Source organism: Agelaius phoeniceus, chromosome 14 (assembly GCF_051311805.1).
Source record: "Agelaius phoeniceus isolate bAgePho1 chromosome 14, bAgePho1.hap1, whole genome shotgun sequence".
NCBI classification, from domain to species: domain Eukaryota; kingdom Metazoa; phylum Chordata; class Aves; order Passeriformes; family Icteridae; genus Agelaius; species Agelaius phoeniceus.
The window spans coordinates 4,402,703-4,424,199 of NC_135278.1; the positions used below are offsets into that span (position 1 = coordinate 4,402,703).

General features: G+C 48.8%; 1 protein-coding gene across 1 annotated transcript; it reads left to right on the forward strand.

Annotated features, from left to right (window-relative positions):
• Positions 1 to 12,742: 12,742 nt before the first annotated feature.
• On the forward strand, positions 12,743 to 14,666 carry LOC129125861 (transcription factor SOX-3-like). Its single transcript, XM_054641528.2, has one exon. It carries the CDS (start codon positions 13,015 to 13,017, stop codon positions 13,969 to 13,971), a length of 957 nt encoding a protein of 318 aa, XP_054497503.1. The 5' UTR covers positions 12,743 to 13,014; the 3' UTR covers positions 13,972 to 14,666.
• The last annotated feature ends 6,831 nt before the right edge of the window (positions 14,667 to 21,497 follow it).

The following is a 21,497-nucleotide window of genomic DNA, read 5'->3' on the forward strand; positions in this document are numbered from 1 at the left end:
CAAAGTCAATGGTATAAGAACATTGTAAAATTTGCATCAATAGTCATTTATTGTGAATTCTATATGCTTTATCAACTCTAATTTCATCATGTTGTCATAAAATACTCTTGAAGTGGGAAGACAGCAGGGATTAGTTCAAAACAGAGTTTTCTCAAATATGTCCTGCTCCTACGCCTCAAACTTCAGAAATGAGAATACAAACCCCCTTGTGTGCAGAACAAATTCCTGGGAAAGACTCATAATTGTGAGATATTACCTTGCTGCTAAATAAATAGACCAAGTTGGGCTCTGTGATGTCTAATTCCTGCCTGCAACTCCACAGTTATTTAAGTGGAAATACAGATTCAGTCTCACACAATGACCACAAAAACAAAACAGGGAGATTTTTTCACTTTCATCTTGTTCTTGCTTTAAATTGCTCAGTGATTGTGTCTGCCACCCTGTGTGTGTACACACATATTTGTCCTATCTGCAACATTTATATCAATCTGTAAAACACCAGAATTTGGGGAGCATAACATGAAAAGCGAAACAGTATTGATCCCTCCAAGATCACTGTAATCAGAGCCTATGTTTGATCAATGTGTTGGATCATTTATCATCATCCTTTAGATATTATATCACCTGCAGGTATCTGAGATGTCATGGTGGTGGTTCTTACTGAACAAACATGCTTGATCTGCCTCATAAGTAAAAATCATGATTTAAAAATCCCTCTCATTTTGCAAACATGACAAAAGTGGGAGGTGTGTGATTATTATAATGATTTTGGCTCTACTCGAGGCAGTAAAGCAACTAATCAGATATTACTTCAAGTCTATAAAAGTGTTGCTGGCTGTCTAATTAGCTCAAAGCAAAATGCATCAAATGAGTAGTGGTAGCAAGGCCAGAAGCTGATAAATGCCAAGGAAAATTCAAATGCTCCTTTAAATTGTAAAAACAGTTTTTCTGACAGAAATCTGAATGTGGAAATTTTGCTCTTTTACTGAGTGTGATATGAACACAGGAATAAGGAGAAAGGTCTGATTAGCAATTATTTGAAACAAAAAAAATCCTCTATTTTCATCTCGTGTGCAATGGTATGAGCAGAAAGGAGACCTGTTCATCCACACTTTCCTGGCAATTTAACTGGGAGGGCTCTTTGTGTGCAGGAGCACTACACACATTTCTCTCAGAACACTCAGTTCACACTCACTATGTCATAATTGTAACTTATTGAAGAGTTAATGATGCACAAATGAGTACAGAGAACCAAGGACTTCCAGCTCAGTGTACATAAAGCAACAGCAGCCAACAAACTGGCAATTTTCTTTTGTAACCATCTGGGGGCAGCCCCAAAAACCTGGAGAAAAAGGGATTTTTTTGACCAGTCCACACCCTCTGTCCTCCTTGTCCTTTCTTGAGCAGAGAGTTATCAGCAAACAGTGGAACTCTCTTTGCTCTTCATCTTCCAAAGGTTTTTAAGTCAAATATACCAGCATAAATCTCAATCCTGTGTCAGCCCAGCAGGTCTCATATCCCCCTTCAACCTGGGAGTGTGCAGCTTTGCAAACCTTAAAAATGTGCATTTGGTTCAAGCTCAAGGCTTGACCTGGTTAATCTCCAGCTCTGGTGTAAAACTATCCATAGAAAATGACCAATGTAGGAAGTTGGAGCATTGCTGAATTCTGATTGTGCATTTTCATACAAAAACAGCACAGGCAACTTTTCTCTGCAGCTCTCATTTCCTCAAGCATTTATAATTAAAGGAATAGGAACACTGCAGATTTAAATGTGTGCTATGGCTCGGGATTAGTCCTGAATAGAGGAAATAGTAACAGGGAATGTTTTCCCTGGCACTGTGGCAGCACTGGAGGAGCCCCTGCAGGAGGCACAGGGTGCCCTCTCCTGGGGTAGGGAATTATCCTGTTTATTTCTGCAGGAGCTGTGGGACATGAGATCATTATTCCCATTTTTGCTGGCACATCAAGGTGTAGGCTTTCTTTTTTGGGAGCCATCCTAGCTGTCTGTGTCTCTCTTAAGTGACTTGCATGAGCTTGAAATAATTTGGGATTTTTTCAGACTAATTCCTCATGCCTCATCTTTTTCAACGCTCTTTAGAAAGTTCTTTTTTTCTTTTTTTGCTATAATACTGCAGCAGAGTATTTCCCATGTCACTGCAGCCAGCCCCCAGCTCATTCAAACCATATCCTTCACATATTCCTGACCCAAGTTACAAGAAAATAGAGCTTTAGATGGGATTGCTAACAGTGCTTCTCTCTCTGGATTGCTTTGTGCTGGTGTTTGGTTTGGAGTGTTCCCAGGGAGTTACAAAAGGCAGATCTGACTGTTCCCTGCTAGTCCATGTTGATTCTGAGGACTTCCCAGCTCGTGATATTTCTGGGCATGATCCATTACAGAAATGCAGGATGGTTCAAGCCCTGTGCTAATCTGATTTAGCCCAAGAGATCTGCTCCCACAGTGCAGATCTCCTGTTTATTTCCCATTTATTTTATATCTCCTATTTATTTCAGACTTTCCCCACATTGCTATTTTGCCCATTTCCTGAATACACCCAGGGCTTCCTTCCCTCGCCTGGAATTGTGGTCAGTAAAAACTGCATTTGTTGCAATATATTCAAATACTGTGATAGGAAGAGCCATAAAAGCATCAAGTGGAATTTGTGGTTCCTTTTTTAAATGGAATCTGGAGAATAGAAGAACAAGGTCCTCCTTTTTATTTAAAGACTTTCTATGAATGTTGCAGTGCTTTGTGTGGGTTTGCTGCCATTTTTAATGCAGTTGAGTTTGACTCAACCTGAAATGAGAAGCAGAAATGCTGTTGATAAGCAGAGTTTGTGTTTTCAGGGAAAAGTAAGGCACAAGTGCCTCCCTCTAATTTTCCATCAGCTTTCCTGGGGGCCATTGGCATGCAAATAGAGCAGGCTTGGATCTTTATGGACTTTTTGTATAGAAATTGGAAAGCAGATACAGAAATATCTGCATTTGCACTGATTAAAATAGAAAATTATAAATACCACCTATTTTCTTAACAACCTGCAATGGTTTTACAGCTCCAATCCAAATCAGTGTATGGATGAAACAAGCTCTGTACAATATATTTCTGCAAGCTTTATGTCACTGGACATACTTTAGACATACCTTGTTTGTGAGGTCTTCAAAATCAAAGTGGAATATGAGAATATTGTGAGATGACACCATTTTCCAAGGGGTTGTCGAGTTCTTTTTTAAAAAGAAATTGAACTTGTTATTGATGGGCTATTTTGTAAAAGTGGGAATGGGGTGACCCAGAACAAAAAGAAAAGAGAAACAAACCATAACCTCTGTGGTGGCCCTTCCCTGGCTTTCCCTAAATGGCTCCTTTTGAAGATTTTTCCTCCTGTAGGTTGTCCTGCACTCCTTTCCTCCCTTCCTAACAGGGTTCTTCAGGCAGTAGCCTCAGGACTGCCTCCCAAAGGTTCCCTTTTCCTCCATGACCCCCTCACTGAGCCAGAGCAAGGCTGGGTTTGCTGGGTTCTTCCCTCTGCTCTGTCACCAGATCGTGCTGTGACCCTCGCACAGACTGAGGTCACACATCTCATCACCTGGGAGCCCCTCACTGCTCAAAGAGCACCAGCTCCCAGTACCCACCCTGCCTGTGCTCCTGGCAGGAGCAGAGAAGGGAGGCCAGGGCCATCGGAAAGGCTTCTTAGCCAGGGAAAACTGGATTTTCCTCAGATTCTTTGCACGAAAAAATCTGTTGGGTACACCAGCAGCACGATCCACTGTGTCCCTCTAGATGCCCCTTGTGTAATTGGTGCTTCTGTTTCAAAAGTGGCCTGGAAATACCTATTTTACAATTTTTACACCTATTTTACACCTATTTTACAAGTCCTTGATTTATGTAGCATTGCATAAGTTCCTCCACTGCAAGTGCCTGCTGCACTTGCCCTACTCGGAGAGGAATTGTTGTCCACAGAGACAATTAAGAGCTGCACCACTGCAAGAAAGGAATTTGAGTAGTTCTTCGGGTACCTTGAAAATCTGGTAATTGATTTGAGCTACTAGAGAAATAAAGGATGATTTATGGTGAATATCAATTTAAATGGTGCTATTTGTTGTTTTTGTTCAGATCAGAAATGTGTTTGTGCCATGGAAAGAGCCCATATAATAATTGTTTCTTCTGCGAGCTCCTTGTCCGTTATTTTGTATATATTGTATATATCTATTATTATTTTATATCTATTGTATATATCTATTGTTATTTTATATCTGTTGTAGATATCTATTGTTATTTTATATCTATTGTCATTTTATATCTATCGCATGCATAGATGCATATATTTGCTTTACAGAAGGCTGGAGAGCACATATAGCCCTCATTTATCGGTGTGTTAGGGGAAAAACGAGCAGAAAGGATTTTCAGGGCTGGTGGAGCCCTCTCAGGAGTGGCCACACGCCCTGGAATGGTCACAGGAGCCGAGTCCTCGCCCTGCTAACAGCGAGATGTGCTGGAGGTAAAACAGGGCCAGCCCTTCAGCACAGCCCCACTCACAAACTGCCCTCTCTGCTTTGCAAATCAGGTTCCCCAATTCTCTGTTTGTCCGTAGAGCTCTGCTCCAAGATCTCCTTGCTCTGATAGTTAAAACAGTTTCAGGTGAAATGTGCGGGTTCTGAGGGTGAGCTCGGTCTAAATTCACTCGTTCTGGTTCAGGCAGCTCCTTACCCTCGGCTCCTTTCCAGGGGCTGAGGACACGATCAGGACTGGGAATTGGAGCAGCAGCACTGGCTTTTCCCAAGTTCTTAATCTCCTCAGGGATGCAGATCTTTATGTGGGTTTTGTATTGTAAATCACAGCCTCAAACGACACTTGAGCCCTCATTTGCATGGAGGGAAGTTTTTCCCACTAGTTAGTCCGGGTGACTTTAATGAGACGAAATAATTTCAAATCAAATGACGTTGTAATTAAGATCTTACAAAAAAAAAAAAAAAAAAAAAGGAAAAAAAAAAGGAAGGTTTGTTCTAGTAAAAACTAAGGCAGAAGTTTGCATTTGCATTATTCATAATTTTCTAACTGCTCTCAAGCAGGGAGATTACTTCAAATACTGACATGAGTGACTCCACTCTGGGAGTTAGGAGATCATTCTTTACCAGATTAAACTATTTCTTTTATTCTTCTCTATCTCAGGGCCAGGCAGGAGTGAAGGGAGATACAGACACCAAATAGAAAGCTGTCATTTGTATTTCATATTAAAATCACTTCTAGGTAGAAGACAAACATCATTCAGGTTTTTGGACAGGGAAAAATAATTTTTCTTGAACACTCACATTTTCAGAGATGAAAAGGATTTAAAGCCACCTTATCACAGCAAAACCAATTCATATTTATTTGATCAACTCGTTGAATTAAACATATAACTTGATTTCTAAACAAATAATACAACAAGGATGGAGACAGAAAGAAAAATAAAGAGAGAGGAGTGGGGAGAGGAAAAGGAGAAAGTATGAAAGTCACAAATAGATTAACAGGAAGGATGAAAAACAATGTGTGTGTAATCTTTGTGATTTTATGGGGGTTTTTTAAAGACGTCTCTCTAGTCCAGCTGAGTTAATATGAGAACAGAACTTGTTTACAATAAAGCTTTGTGGTTATTATGTTTAAATCATTACTGAAAGACTATTTCAATTACAACATATTGATTGGATAGTAACAAATTATAATTTACTTGTTACACCTAATCATAAAAGCGTGGCTAGAGAGAAATGGTAGAGGAAGAAAGAATTGTTTCTATGATTGTATCTCAGATTCACAAGAAGACTTGAATTATTTTTATATGCAGGAGAATAATGTTCAAAAATAAGTTACAAACTAAATAACTTGAAAGAGAGCTCATATTTAAAAGTTATTACTTGGCAAGCTAATTTTATATTTTGAGAGAAGTATCATTTCTAAAATAAAAATGGGTTAAAAGTAACGTGGGGAGAACCTGCCTGAAGTAATCTCTCTGTCCTGAGTGTAATGAAAGAACTCAATTTAGTTCAGAACAGCTGGGGTTAGTTTTTGACTATAATCAGAAGACAGCAGAGTGTTATTCAGCGCTTCATTTTCCTCAGGTTCTTTAGTCCTGTTTTGTTTTCTCTGCAGAATGCACACAAGTATGAGATGGATGTGCAAAATGTAATTATTTGATGTGCAGTGGAAACATCCAGCAACCTAATGTGAAGTTTCTCATGTTTCACCAGTTCCTTTACTGAACATAATCCATCCTGACTGACCTGGAGAATGCTATACTGGGCTGTATGAGTATTACAAAATATGTAACATTAGTTAACTGATTATAATAAAAACAAAAGGGAAACGGGAAAGCTGCCTGCCTGCCCTGTCTCGGGCTTTTTTTTGGTGCAACAGAGTTTATATTCCCCTCTGTGTTTTTCCACTTTCCTTATTTGAAATGAACAGCTGTAATTGAAAAGCAAGAAGCTCCATGGTTTATAGAAATAGGTGTTGTTAAGAGCCTTAGCCATCTAATTTTCTTCCTATTGCAGGGCAGGCTTCCTATTGTCTGTCCTTTAGAGCTAATTTCTTTTCTGATCAAAAGGCCCACATCATTGAAAAGGTAGTAATGACTATTCATTTGCTTGAAACCTCCATTCTGCAGCCTGCAAAGCTTTATTTAGAAACTGCTATTTCTTTCTAAAAGGAAAATCTCATTTATGTCCTCTATAATGTCAATTAAAGTAGAATATATTTTAATTATATATCCTGGAGAGAAACCTTTCAGGATCTCAATTTGCTGTGCCAGTGATACAGGCTGTAGTTTGAAACAATATGTGCCTTCAAAACTGTGTGTCAGGGAGTAGAATTAAGGTGTGTTTTGATTTTAATTTGCCACTAATGAATAGTTTATTTGCAGCTAATTAGCAAGTTAGAGTTTTACAATGAATGTCCGATTTCTAATCCAACTGCTAGAAAGGAGCACGGCCATGATTACCAGTAAATAAGGTGGTTATTGCATCTCTATAGAAAACGCCAGAGGAAAGATTCGCCAAGTTTTAAACGGGGAAAAACCAGAGATGATTTGAGTTTGTGGGGTTTGTTTGCTTTGGGGCTTTTTGTGTCTCCGCTAAAGCCCAGCAGCGAGTTCCGGTGGCTGAGGGGGGGATTCCTGTCCCTGCCCTGTCCCTGCGGGGAGCGGCCCGGGGGAAGCGGCTGCTGTGCCCGGGGCCCGCCCGCTCCGTCCCCGCGCTGTCCCCGCACAGAGGGGCCGGGGACACCCGCACAGAGGGGCCGGAGACACCCGCACAGAGGGGCTGTGTCCCCGCACGGAGGGGCTGCTGCCACCAGGGCCATCCCACGGGGCTGTGTCCCCTCACAGAGGGGCTGTGTCCCTTCTCAGGGCTGTGTCCCCGCACAGAGGGGCTGTGTCCCCTCACAGAGGGGCTGTGTCCCCTCTCGGGGCTGTGTCCCCTCACAGAGGGGCTGTGTCCCCTCTCGGGGCTGTGTCCCCTCACGGAGGGGCTGTGTCCCCTCACGGAAGGGCTGTGTCCCCTCACAGAGAGGCTGTGTCCCCTCACGGGGCTGCTGCCACCAGGGCCATCCCACGGGGCTGTGTCTCCTCTCGGGGCTGTGTCCCCTCATGGGGCTGTGTCCCTTCTCGGGGCTGTGTCCCCTCATGGGGCTGTGTCCCCTCTCGGGGCTGATTCCCCTCTCGGGGCTGTGTCCCCTCACAGAGGGGCTGTGTCCCCTCACGGGGCTGCTGCCAGCCGGGGACACCCGCACAGAGCGGCTGTGTCCCCTCACGGGGCTGCTGCCACCAGGGCCATCCCACGGGGCTGTGTCTCCTCTCGGGGCTGTGTCCCCTCATGGGGCTGTGTCCCCTCACAGAGGGGCTGTGTCCCCTCACGGGGCTGTGTCCCCTCACAGAGGGGCTGTGTCCCCTCTCGGGGCTGTGTCCCCTCACGGGGCTGTGTCCCCTCACGGGGCTGTGTCCCCTCACAGAGGGGCTGTGTCCCCTCACGGGGCTGTGTCCCCTCTCGGGGCTGTGTCCCCTCACGGGGCTGTGTCTCCTCACGGGGCTGTGTCCCTTCTCGGGGCTGTGTCCCCTCATGGGGCTGTGTCCCCTCTCGGGGCTGTGTCTCCTCACGGGGCTGTGTCCCTTCTCGTGGCTGTGTCCCCCGGCCAGCGGGGCTGCCCCTGCCGGGGCGCTCGGAGCGGGGCGGGCAAGCGGAGTTGAGGTGTGAGAAAACGATGGAATCGCTCAGGTTGGAAAACTTGGAGATCAGCGGGTGAAGCTGGCACTGCCAGACCATCACCGAGTCGTGTCCCCGCCACATCCCCGCGCCTTGTAAGGGATGGGAGCTCCAGCAGCGCCCCGGGCAAGCCGTGCTAGGGCTGGATAATTCTTCCAGGGGGTTCTGTACGCTGTAACAGCGAGGGGAAGTCGCAGAAAGTTTCTATTGCTGGCTCATCCAGCGGGGATAAGATTTCTGCCCGGCGCTGGGCAGCGGGGGTGGTCTCTTTAGCATCTATTCTCGGGCTCGTTTTTCGCTCGGTGGTTTTGCGGGAAAACACATGAGCTAAATCTCTGGTTTCCTCGGGGCTCCGCAGCGAGCCCTGGCGAGTTATCCTGTGCTGGTGGTCCCCTCCAGAACTCTGTTAATTGGTAACTCGGGGATGGAGAGAGTCCTTATTAGCAAGCTGCCCCCTCCGCATCCCTCCCCTCCCGCTGAAGACAGCTCCGTGAGGCGATTGCCAGGAAGGGCTGTTTGTCAAAGGCTAATAAACAAATTCCTGGCGAACACCTGAATGAGCCAGGGCCAGGAACAACCCAATTAAAAAACGGGAGCTACTGGTTGTTTTTTTGTGGCGGTGGAAACAATCCGGGCTCGAAAAGGGTCTATTCAGAGGGCGCTCCGAGAGGTCTGTTTGCAGCCCTCTATTATTGTCAGAAGCCAAATAAAAGTTCAGCTGGGGGGGCGGGGGGAGGGAAGTGATTAAAAAAAAAAAACACCAAAAAACATTCACCGCTGCCTCCTGAACGCGCTGGGAGGCTCAGTTCAAAGGGATCGAGCTATGACCAAACGACGCTGCCCGGGTTTACCCACGCACTTCAGATTTTTGTTCCTAAATGTTGCGATTTTTAATGATGTCATCAGTAGTAACCCTTGCTTGCCCGGAGCAGCAGGGACAGCTGGAGGCTGTGGTACAGCTGCGATCTCCACGAGGCGAGGCGAGGCTCCGGGGCAGCCCGGGAAGGACTTGGAGCTCGTTTGTCGGAGCTAATGATTTTGTTATTTATTTATTTATTTATTTGGGAGGTCGCTCCAGCCGTGTCAGCCCCGCGGCGAGGGAGGCAGCAGCGTGACAAGGCAATCTCGAGCTGTGTTTCGGCGTGACACTTAAATAGAGAATAAAACCAAAAAAATCTCCTAACGACCTTCAACTGTAGAACCGGCCTTAAATGGCCCATTTAGTAGCCACATTACCACGCTGAAAACTTCTGGGGAGGATGTGAATGCCAGCCTGAAACGGGGATCACGTGAACTTTTATCTTAAGCATCGCTAAAAGGCTGGACATTTTCGGAGGATCGGCCGAGCGAGGGTCAGCAGGGTCCAAACGAAAGGGGCGCCCAGCTCCCTTGCCTGGGCAAATTTCGAGGACGAGCCCTCGCTGATCTCAGTTGGGAATTAGGCTGGTGACCAAGGGGATGTTTTAATAACAGGATTAGACGGGGCCGGGTTCCTACATAGACTTATTCTTTAAAAGCCAGCGATCCTCCCTGTCACAGTTCCAAGATTCCCCCGAGCTCTTCTGGAGCCGCAATTAACATATATTAATGGTTCTTTCTTATTAAGCGTTGCTCTCGCAGAAACCCCAGACAGACCCTTTCAAATGGCCCTTTTCAATCTCGGCATCTCTCTCGCGTTCGAGTTGGGTTGTGCTGTAAACTCCTTATCTCGCCTCACGCTCCTTTGTCACCCAAATAAATAAATAACAATAATAAAAGGCTCCTCAGCCTTTGACAACTGTATTTACACGACCTCAAGTGTTCTCCCGACCCCCACCAGACACACGGGGCTTCCCTCGTAGTGAATTTAAGAAAATGGTTCCAGGCATCAGGTTTATTGTGCCGAGCAGGGTCACCTCTTGCTCTCTGCCCCTTCCCTGCGTCCCGGCAGCTCCGCAGGCTCCGTCCCCGTTCCCGGGGAGCAGGAGGAGGCTGGAATTGGCTGCCAAGGGGGTGCTGGAAGGGGCTCTCCAAGCGCACTGCGGGTAACTTTGGGGAGAGCAGCGGGCTCGCCCCGCTCCTCCTGCTCCCCACGGCGTTAGCAGGGCAGGGACAAGGAAGGACAGAGACAAGGAAGGACAGAGCGACAGCCATCGTGGGGCCGCGGGAAGGGGCTGCTGGTGGCGACAGCCCCGGGCAGCTGAGCCGGGTCCCGGGGACAGCCCCGAGGGAAGGCGGCTCCGCGCTCCCCAAATCCCGGCCGAGGGTTTGCGCACACAGCAAACACAGCGCTGCCGCCGAGGCGGGGGGACTGGAGCACAGCGTCCTCTCACCCCCTCTGGAAATGGCAATCAGTCGGATTTTGAAGTTTTCCTCAGAACATGTGCGGCGTGGGGAGCGTTACAGGGACCTGTGAAGTCTGAAATCCATCAGTCTGTACTTATAGTTTTATTCAGTCGGGTTCAGTTCTTTTACAAGATTAGCGTTCAAGAGAAATGTATTGGTTTGAAATAATACGGACTTTAAAAGTGTTGAAAAGCTTGGCTTTTACAAGAAAGAAAATCTCTAATTTGAGACTCAGGCAGTTCAAAGACGAATTGAAAGACAAAGTAAGAGTCCGAAACTTAACGTTGTAGTATTTATTTAAGCATTGACGGAAAGATTACTCAGGGGGATTTCAGCGCGCCCTCTAATTCCCCATACAGCCCAATTTTTCGTTGCATGCCAGCGTGTCCAGTCCCTCCAACAAACGCTCATATAAAGAAATATCAAAGCATTGTCAGGGTATATATCAGTCCGAATTCCTACCAGCCGGGCAGGTCTTAAGTCTCGACTGGAGAAGCCAAAATAGATTGAGGGTTACAAGTTAATTACGACTGGCTGAAGCTTTTCCAATATATTGCAAAAGTTACACGCGAACCACTCCCGCCTGGAACAACCCTTCCGCTGCCACCCTCTCCCCTCGGGCTGCCAAATTATGACTTTGTTCAATACCTCAGCAGCAAACCAAGCAAAAACCAAAGTTCTGACTAAACCATAGCCAGTCGCAAGAGGGATTTATTTCCCCTTCGACATTGTTCAAGAGATCATTTTGTCAAAAAAAGAAATCCGTACAAAACGAGCGAGACCTTTAACTGCTAAACCCCAGCAGCGCTCAGCTCGGCTCGCTGCAACCCCCTCCACGCCACCGCGATCGTTCCAGCGTCCCCCCAGAGCCCGTGCGGGCTGCAGCAGGGCCGGCAGCTCCTCATCCCCGCCCTGCCCTGCAGGTTTTCTCCTCCCCGGACCGGTTACCGTCCTTACACTCGCGGTCTTGTCTTTGGGGTGCCCCCGGTGCCGAGCCGGGGAGCAGCGGCGGCAGCATCGCTCCTGGCCGGGCAGCCCAGGACGGGACGGGAGGCTCACACACGTCCGCACCTCCAGGCCCCTGACCCTCCCCGGAGCCCCGCACGCCCCTGGGGCAGTTTGCTCATGGCCACAGCGGCGATGCTGCCCGCATCCTCCGGCAGCGAGGCTTTCCCCGAGCAGCCTGCGCCTCGCTTTGCCTCTCCCGCCCCAGCGCTGCCCGGCTCGGAGAGCTGCCCGGCTGCTCCGGACGGAGCTGGAGAGGAGGATGCGGGAGGATGAGGAAGGACAGGGATGGAGCAGCCCAGCCCAGCCCGCCCTGGTCCCCGGTGGAGAGCGCTGTGGCCGCGGTGCTCCCAGCGAGCTGCCGGCCCTGTCCATGCAGGTGCGGTGTCCGTGCCTCTGGCGAAGGAAGGGAAGGAGGGGTAAAGGGAGGGGAGGGACGGACAGGGAAGCCGGTGATTGACAGCTCAAGTGGGCGCCGCTCCACTCACATATCCGCCGCCAAAGTTTTCTTTCACACGGAGAGAACTTTCTGTTGCCATGAAACTCAGGGGATTCACAAGCGCCGTGAAACTCAGGGGATTCACACCCCTCTACCCCCCCCCCCCTCCCCTCTTTTGGGGCAGCCAAGTGGAAAAGCTCAAGTGGCAGCGGAGTTGAGTGTAGGTGGGGATGGCCGGGAATGCCCGGCCGGCAGCCAGCCACCCACCCACCCATCCCGGCCCCGCGGGGCAGCCGCTCTCCCACCGACAGCCGTGCCCGATCCCAGCACGGCAATGTAGATTCTCCCCCCGGCGACAGCTCAGGAGTGGAAGAGTTTAGCCCGTCCATCCTTCCCCCGCCCCTTTATCCGCTCCGGGGGTGCAGTGCGGGCTCCCTCGATCTTGGCTTAGCACCGGGCGCCCCAAACCCCTTTGTGCCCGGCAGCCGCGCAGCTCCCGCTCCCAGCGCAGCGCTCCGCCCCGCTCCTCCTCCCCGCGGCCCCGAGGGCACCCCCGGCCCGGCCGCAGCTGCGGGAGCCGCTGTGCCCCGGGGCAGGTGCGGGACGCGGCGGGAGGGGCCCGGCACCCGCGGCATCCCCGAGCCCGGCTCCCTCCGCCCGCCCCCGGCCTGGCCGCGGCCGGCGTGGGGCTGTCGGGAACCGCTCGCTGATTGGCCGCCGCCCCCTCATTTATAGCCCGTCAATCACGGACCCCCGCGATCCCTGCGAGCATCGCCCGCTGCCGCCCGTGGGAGCCGCTCCGCACAGCAGCAGCTCCGCCACCGCCGGCACCTCGGGGAGCGGCGCTTCTGCCAGGCACCGAAACTTCCTCCTTCTCTCGTGGCAGCCGCCCAGACAGGTTCTCTTTTTTTTTTTGTTTTGTTTTGTTTGTTTCTTTTTTTTTTTTTTTCGAACTTCCTCTCCTCTCTCGGTGCCCGCCTGCCCGCCGCCCTGGCGCACCTTTTACCGGCCCCGGCCATGTACAGCATGCTGGAGACGGAGATCAAGGCGCCGCAGCCCACGCCGGGCAGCACCGGGGGCAACCCCGCTCCGGGGAGTACCGGCAAAGGCGGCGGAGGCGGCGGGGCCGGCAACGGAGCGGGAGCGGGCTCGGACCAGGACCGGGTGAAGCGCCCCATGAACGCCTTCATGGTGTGGTCCCGCGGGCAGCGGCGGAAGATGGCCCAGGAGAACCCCAAGATGCACAACTCGGAGATCAGCAAACGCCTCGGCGCCGACTGGAAGCTGCTGAGCGACGCCGAGAAGCGGCCCTTCATCGACGAGGCCAAGCGGCTGCGGGCCGTGCACATGAAGGAGTATCCGGATTACAAATACCGGCCCCGGAGGAAGACCAAGACCTTGCTGAAGAAGGACAAATACTCTCTGCCCGGTAACCTGCTGGCCCCGGGGGGGGGCAACGCGGTGAGCAGCCCCGTCGGGGTGGGGCAGAGGATTGACACTTATGCCCACATGAACGGCTGGACCAACGGGGCTTACTCGCTGATGCAAGACCAGCTGGGCTACAGCCAGCACCCGGGCATGAACAGCCCGCAGCTGCAGCAGATGCACCGCTACGACATGACGGGCCTGCAGTACAGCCCCATGATGTCCACGGCCCAGACCTACATGAACGCCGCCTCCACCTACAGCATGTCCCCCGCCGCCTACGGCCAGCAGCCCTCCACGGCCATGAGCCTGGGCTCCATGGGCTCCGTGGTGAAATCCGAGCCCAGCTCGCCGCCTCCGGCCATCACTTCCCACTCGCAGAGGGCCTGCCTGGGAGACCTGCGGGATATGATCAGCATGTACCTGCCCCCCGGCGGGGATGCCACAGACCCTTCCGCCCTGCAGGGCAGCAGGTTACACAGCGTGCACCAGCACTACCAGAGTGCCGGGACTGCCGTGAATGGTACCGTACCACTAACTCACATATAAACTTGGCTGCTCCGGACGCCTCCCCGTCCTAATCCCTAACCCCACCACCGCTCCCTGACTACACCGGGACGTACGGCAGTGTTGCTCGGCTTAGCAGACTTAATACTAACTCTGGAGAAATTTTAAAAAGGAAATCCGTTAGTTGTGTCCTTTTTTTTTTTTTCTTTTTTTCTTTTTTTTTTTTTTTGTACAAGAAATAATATTTGAGCAAGTTGTTATTTTAATAGAGCACAACTCCTGCCTCCTAGAAGCCGCTGTGAAGTTTTCAAACCACGGCAACTCCTTTCCTGGTTTCGGCTAGGTTGGGCACTGTTTTATTCGCTTAAAAGTTTTTTGAAAAATCATCTTCCAGTTTGATTTCTAGCGTTGCAATGACATAAACAAAAACCGCGGGCTTTTGTTGTTAAACTCGGTTGTTCACGTTATCGCTGTGGTTTATTAAGTGTTTTGTTACCGACCCTCGCTTGGTTTCCATCCGCAATCTGTAGCTTCCACGACTTTTTAATTTTGAGGTTTTATTCCTTGAAAAGGGGGAGGTGGGAGAGAGCAGAGCTGTGCGGGTCGCAAACGCGTTTCTTTTATTTATAGTAAGTTGTATGTCTTGGTTTTTCTTAAGCTGTAAACTTATGTAAATGGGTTTGTGAATTTTACTGTGAAACATGTTTTGACATATCGGATAAAAAACGTTTTAGTTTTGTTACCGGATTCCTTCCAAAAACAAACAAACAAAAAAAAAAAAAAAACAACCAAAAAAAAAGTAACCGAAATACTCCTTCCCTGTTCCTAGTCCTCGTTTGCTTCCTTCTTCCAAACGAAGAGAGATCAATAAATTTTCTATCAGGCACGTCGGCGGTGTCCGGGCGCTTTGTGCGGGGAGCGCGGAGCGGGGCAGGGCCGAGCCCGCCCCGGGAGCCGCCAGCGCTGCTGGGCTGCGCTTCTCTGCCCGCCGAGCCGGGCTGTGTTCTGGGGGGCGGGAGAGGGAGAACGCGCTCCTTAGCTTTGGTTTCTATTCAAGAGAAGCGGGAGCCGGGCTGGGGAAGCGTCGCTGCCGCCGCGGCCACTTGTTGCCTCTCCGCCCGGCTGCCTTCCTTCCTTCTCTCGGCCGCCGGGGAGCGAAAGGGATTACGGCTCTGCCTGGGCTTGTTGTGCTTTCTTTTTATTTCCTTTTTCTTTTTTTTTTTCTTTTTCTTTTTTTTTATTGTGAGGAGGATTTGCCTAGATACGCCAGGTCTTCTAAAATATTTACAAAGGTAAAACCCGTTGGGGAACTCTTAATTAGACTCCATTAAAAATGAATGGTTACAGGAGTCCCCAGAGGAAATAAATAATTCAATCTTTTCAGTATGTTTGATGAGTGTTTGAAGTCTGGACAACTTTTCTTTCCCTGCCCTTTTTATATTTGTTTTAGTTGGTTGTTTTTTTAGGGATGTGCGTTACTCGTGTCTGCGCTGCGGAGCAGCTCCCGCGGGGTCCCGGCGGAGCTGAGCATCGCTTCTCCCTCCCTCCGAGCCCCCTGCTCCGGCCGGGTCCCCACGTGTGTCCCCGGCTCCTGGGCAGGGTCTGGCTCCGCAGCGCGTCCCCGCTTCGAGCTTCGCCTCGCCCGCTCCCGCTGCCCCTCCGCTGCTCGCCTGGGCATGGGGGCAGAGGGACCGCCAGGGCACTGCTGGGCTTTGGGTTTGGCTACGGGGACCTGCCCTGCCACCCCTTACCGAGGGCGGTTTCGGGGTCACTTTGCGCCCCTTGGCTGCCCGGGGCTGTCGCATCCGCGCTCCTTCCCCGGCGCTTCCCTCCCGGCCCGCAGCGGGGATGCCCCGGCAGCGGCTCCTGCCTTCCCCGCCGGGCTCGGCCAGGGCTTTGCTGGGCTCTCCCAAGGGCAGAGGATGCTCTGCAAAGCTCCCCCTGAGCCCCGTTCGCTGGCGGGTGCCCGGCTCCTGGCCCCGGCTTAGGGGCAGCTCCCGGAGCGGCTCCCACAGCGGGGCAGCCCCGGCCCCGCTCCGGTCAGGGCAGCACAGCCCGGGCACCACCGGGATGGGCTGCGGGATCACCCGGTGCATGAGAACCCAGCGAGTTTCACACCCACAGCTCCATTCTTCCGTAAGATTTCTGGTGAAATCTGGCGAACCTTTGGCACTGCTTCTGCCTGGCTGTGCTGCTGTCCTTCAGGTAGGAGCAGCAGAGTATTGTAGCTGGTACCATGACCTGCTAGTCCTCGAGGAGAAGCAGATCCATGAGTAACCTGGAGGTCTGAGAGAAGGTGGTAGCATAGGTGGGGTTAGTAAAGTGCAGGGCAGCAGCAGGACCCATTTCATCTCAGCCAGAGTCAAACCCTTCCCCGGGGCTCTCCAGAACTGGCAGTGCCAGGACAGCTCTCAGTGGGGAAGAGTGAAATTCCCATTCCCTGGAACAATTCTCCCTCCACCTTCCCAGGCAGGTGTGCAGGTGCAGGTCTGACAAAAGCCAGGGCTCCTGAGCAGGTGAGCAGCTGCCAGCACTGGAATTGTACTTGGTGTCTTCAGAGTCAAACTGCAGCTGTATCATTATAAATACTTGTTCTTTACATCTGAGTTTTGTGGAAGTGGATTCTCTGCCATGAAAGGGGAGAAATGCTGTTTTTTCAGTTTGTAGTATTTTTAAGCTCAAGTTATCCTTGTTTGGCCTAAATTAGGGCTGAAGGAGGGTCTGTGAACAAGTTCCTGAGGGGTCACAGAGAAATGTCTCTGTAAAAATGTCTCTGCCTTGCTCCCTCTGGAAGCTCCTACCAATGGTTTGGCTTAGGGCTGCTTTTCCTGATTTACTGGTTTTGAGATGTGCAAGTAAAATTCCCAATGCAGTTTTCAGCTTCCTGGGGCTAAAGTTTATCCCAAAGTTCAGAAGCTGTGGTCAGAGCTTGTGGGAAGAGCTCTGGACAGGCCCATGGAACCCCGCCTTGTACATTAACTCTAAACACAGATACAGCCTCTTCTTCCATCACCAGGAGTGTTTTTAATTAGGGAGCCAACAGCATAGAGGGAGACATTGCCTAAAAGACAACTTTTTTTCTTTTTGTTTCCCTCAAAGAGCAGTTACATCCTTTGCTTGGGCCCAGGAGATTTTCCTGCTGAACAAATGCAGAAATGTCTTCTCTTTAGATCTGATAAAAGTTTGTTTTACTTGTGCTGAACTCCATTTTTAAATTTTCTGGGTATTTGGCCCTTGACATCCCTCCTTCATGCATGCAGGCATTAAATCTGAATGCCTTTTTAGCACTGCCCAGGCAGGATTTCCTTCCCCTGCTGCTGTGGGAGAGCTCAGAATTGAGCCATTAACATTCACAGGTAAAGTTCCAAACTATGAAGTACTGGTTGTTTTATGTGCACCATCACCAACAGCTCTTTGCACAGTTAAAACAACTGCAGCCTTATTCTACAGCATCCAGGATAAAGCAAGTGCACACTTTATCTTTAGAGTGACAGAGCACTGGCTCTGAAGAGGTTAATGCTGGCATTAAAGTGTAATGACAATATTTAGGCTTTTGTTTTAACCTGGTTTTGAGGGGAAGATAACACTTGGTGCTGTTGGTTTGTCAAAACCCTGTGTATTGGGTTACATTTTTATGGTTCCTTCCTATGCCAAAGAACTTCAGAGTTAATTTATTGCAACAAAAGTTGGTAAGTTAAAATACTTCAAGTTACATTTTTGAAACAGCCAGTAAAGTATAAGAATTAGCAGCAGAAACTGACTGTGGGCATTTTAAGAATATTTAAGGATATATGTTAAACTGCATGCTTTTGTATTTCTGCTATTTCTTTGCTACAAGAAGAGATGAAGACTAAATTCAGGAAAAGCATTAGCATGGACACTTTGTGAAAACATTCATAAATTATCCTTTTAGCTGTCCCATGTCAAACTAAGAAAGATACTTCTCAGAAACATTATCAGGAAGACAGGAACCTGTCTAACTCTCCTCCAATGCTAAGGGAAAGGATGATTTCTCAGGAATGAGCACACCTGAAATGTGGAGCTGGGTGATGCTCAGGGCTGGAATGTTGCTGCTATTCTCAGTGCCTGCAGAAGTGAGAAGCTTGATATGGCTTCTTTTCCACTTACACAGACCTTGATCCCAGATTTCCTATAGTCTTATCCAGTTTATGCACATGCTGCAGATTCAGATTATTTCTATGGCAAACCTCATCGCTAAATTCTGACAAAACTCTGAAATAACAAGGAGAGAAAATTTGAATCCATTTTTTTTATAATTTCTCAAGGAAGGTGTGGATAGCCATCATTGCAGATGTGTTTGCATGGGGTTATTTAGTGGTTAATGCAGATTTCCAGAACAGTTATCCACATACTTCCCTATGACAACTTTAAATTGATGCCACTGCATGAAGCAATCAGTGCAACACAGTGACTTTTTCCCAACAGAATGTCCTCAGGATGAGGAATTAATTATTCTTTGCTGCAAATACCATTCGCAGCCAACCTCTTTGTGTTGCTAGTCAAGCAAACAGGATTTTAGGTTTACTTCCTCCAAAGGCATCCTCAGAAGCTCAGTATCCCTATCAAACCTCAGTTTTCCAGTTTCTAAAATATCTCTACCTCCTTAGTGCAGCAGGGGAGACTGCAAAGCACGTGAGCAAACATAAGAGAGAGCAAGAGAACTGGGAGAGGTCACAGCACATTCATAAAAAGATGTATTTATAACTTCTCCATGATGAAAAAAAAATAAATAATTGTGTACCACAGTGCTGTGCTCAGCTGCTCATCTTTATTGCTGTTGCTGAGTTCAACTGTAATATATTTATATTTATTCAGGAATACATCAAATTAAGACTAATCAGAGCATGGTTTGGCCTGGTTTGTGCTGACATCAGTGAAGTCTCTGATTCAAGTCCACGTGAGGGAGAAGCGATGGGGTTTTAACACATCCCGTGGATCTTGTGGAAAAATCTGCACTTTTTTCCATGCTTTGGCCATCCCATGCTGGGGGATTGGTGCAAACTCCCCTGGGCTGATGGGGTGAGGTGTGAAACACAAACTCCTGCATAAACCCGGCTGTCTCCAAAGAAATGCAAAGTGAGCTGGGCTCTCAGAGCCCCCATCCCATCCCATCCCATCCCATCCCGTGTGGATATTCCACGTGCACCCCGGGCTCAGAGAGCCAGGCATCCCTGGGGAACAGCTCAGCAATAAGAGGGAAATTAGGCAACGTTCAAAACTTGTGAGCTGCTGTCATTTATCTCTTCTGCAGCTTCTGATTGAGATTCTGGCCTCGGTGAGCTTTTTTCTTTGTCTCTGTGGAGAATATTATGCATCTTTTCTATGCAGGCCATAGGAAATAGTAGAGCAGTGATTGCACCGAGCCTTCAGGATTTCCCCTTTGTACAAGACTCAGCTTATTCATTTCATGCATCATTCACAGCTTGCTGTGCTGATTTCAAAAATTCTATACATCCACTCAAAGGGGAGAGACACAAAGGGGAGAGACAGAGCAGGGTGCTGGACGTGCCTTAGGTGCAGGTAACGACTGCTCCCCAATGCCATTTGCAGGGGAAGAGATCTTGAAAGTCAATGGGAACTTTGCCCATTCAGAGTTCAGGATGAGACACTTGGCATTGATTTCATTTTCATTGTACTGTGCTGCCAAGGCAGAGAAGCTTCTCTTCCACAAGGTTAAGGAAAGGTATTTTAATCCAAGAAATTCTTTTTTCTCTCTTTTATTTTTCCCTCTTCCTCCCCCCCTTTTTTTTTTTCCTTTCGATTCACTGGGCAGTTTTGCTTTTACAGCCTGTAAACAATAAGTGTCATAGTAGGAATTCCTTTCAAAAAAGCAAGTTATACTTTCATAATTAAGGAAAAACTTCCTTTCCTTTAAACCTCATTCTGTTAAACAGGTGAACATTTGTGAAACAGGTGTGAATTTTTTATGAGCATACCAGAGCTGGGATAGTAACTGAATTAAGTGTCATGGCCCTAAAGTTAAAGGAAGTAAAAGAGCTGAATATACAGACTGGCAAACACTTGAACCAAGGTAATTCTGTGCAGTTTTCCAGGCATTCAGCAGGGCTGTGTGAGTGGCTGCAGGAAGGATTAGCCCTGCCTCTGTTCTCTGTCCTAAGAACCTCTGAACTTTCTCTGACTTGGATGATGCTGTGCAGAGCATGGAATACTGTAATAAACTTTTTTTAAACTGTACCAAAGTAAGGAGATAAATTCCTTGACAGTACTTTGCTTCCTTCTGCAATAACTCTTCTGTTCTCTCTAGATTTCAGACTTTACTTGTATCAATTCCAGCCAAGAACAAATGCTGTGATTTGAAAGTCTTGTGTAAGCAGGGAGGAATAACTTTGGATTAATTGTTGAAGCCAGTAAGGAATCTTTTGGTATCTTTTGTTCAGACAGCAGTAAAACAAAAAGATTATTGAAGGGTTTCAGCTGTGGTGGCATGGGCAGATCTGGAGGCTCTGGAGAAGGAACCAGGACTGTTTTGGCCTCTAGCACAGGGCTGTCCATCTGTGCCCTGGAGTTGTTTTGATTTCAGGGCCTGACAGGCCAGTTCATGACAGGACAAGGCTTGTGAGCTGCACAGAGCTGCCAAAATCTGGCACATCCTTTGGACTTCCTGTTACATGAAACTTTTCCCACAATCGTTTCCTTTTCAATTATTCAAGAGAGGACTAGAATTTAGGCCAGCCTAAACTGAACTGAGCAAGTATTTGATGAGGTTTTGCCGTCCTGTGCCTGGGCTCAGGTCCTGCTTGGCTGCACCTCCCTCCTCCCTCCTGCCAGGGTTCAGAAGCTGGCTGTGAACACAGGGGACACCCTGTGTGTCCTGCACACCCAGGGGAGGATTGACCATCCAGTTCTATCTTTTTCTGCTGTGAAATCATTTTCCCTGCACCGACACAATGCCAGCCTGGGGACAGAGCCCAGGGTATGTTTTGATGCACACAACCTCAATAAAGCTCATTTCTCCTCACACTGAGGTTTCACCCCTTCTTTCCAAGCAGAACTACTTCCCTCTAGCTTCTGTCAAATCACAGTTTCTCACAGCTTCACACCAGAATTCTGTGTGAGGATATTGCCAGAGCTGGGTGCTGTACCTTGCTCAGGTAGGACTGCAAGGAAAGGAAGGAGGAATGAAGAGAAATATTCTCCCGGTGGGAGGTTACAAAGGCACTGGCAGACTTTGGTGCTTGATCTGCTTCATCTTCAGTGCAAAGTAGGCAGATGTGCAGCAAATGTGCTCTTGTCTGTATCCATTTACAGGCACACATTGTTAAGTGAAGCCAGAGATTCTGTACCAGGCTGGGAAGGACAATGTGATGCTGAAATAAGCACAAATTAACTCTCTCTAAAGTGCTGTGTGGTCACAGCACCAAATTCTCTTTTGATTCATGACAAGGAAGTGGCTGAATGTGATCCTTGGATGAGAAGCAGCCCATGGGGTCACCTCCTTGGTGGGATTCCAAAATGTGATGCCTGAGCTTGTTGTCAATCACAGGAGAATTTCCAGAACTGCTCCTAATAAAACCACTGTCAGCCAA

Excerpts from the sequence above, each read along its gene's own strand:
- LOC129125861 (XM_054641528.2), top strand. The coding sequence starts at position 13,015 with ATGTACAGCATGCTGGAGACGGAGATCAAGGCGCCGCAGCCCACGCCG.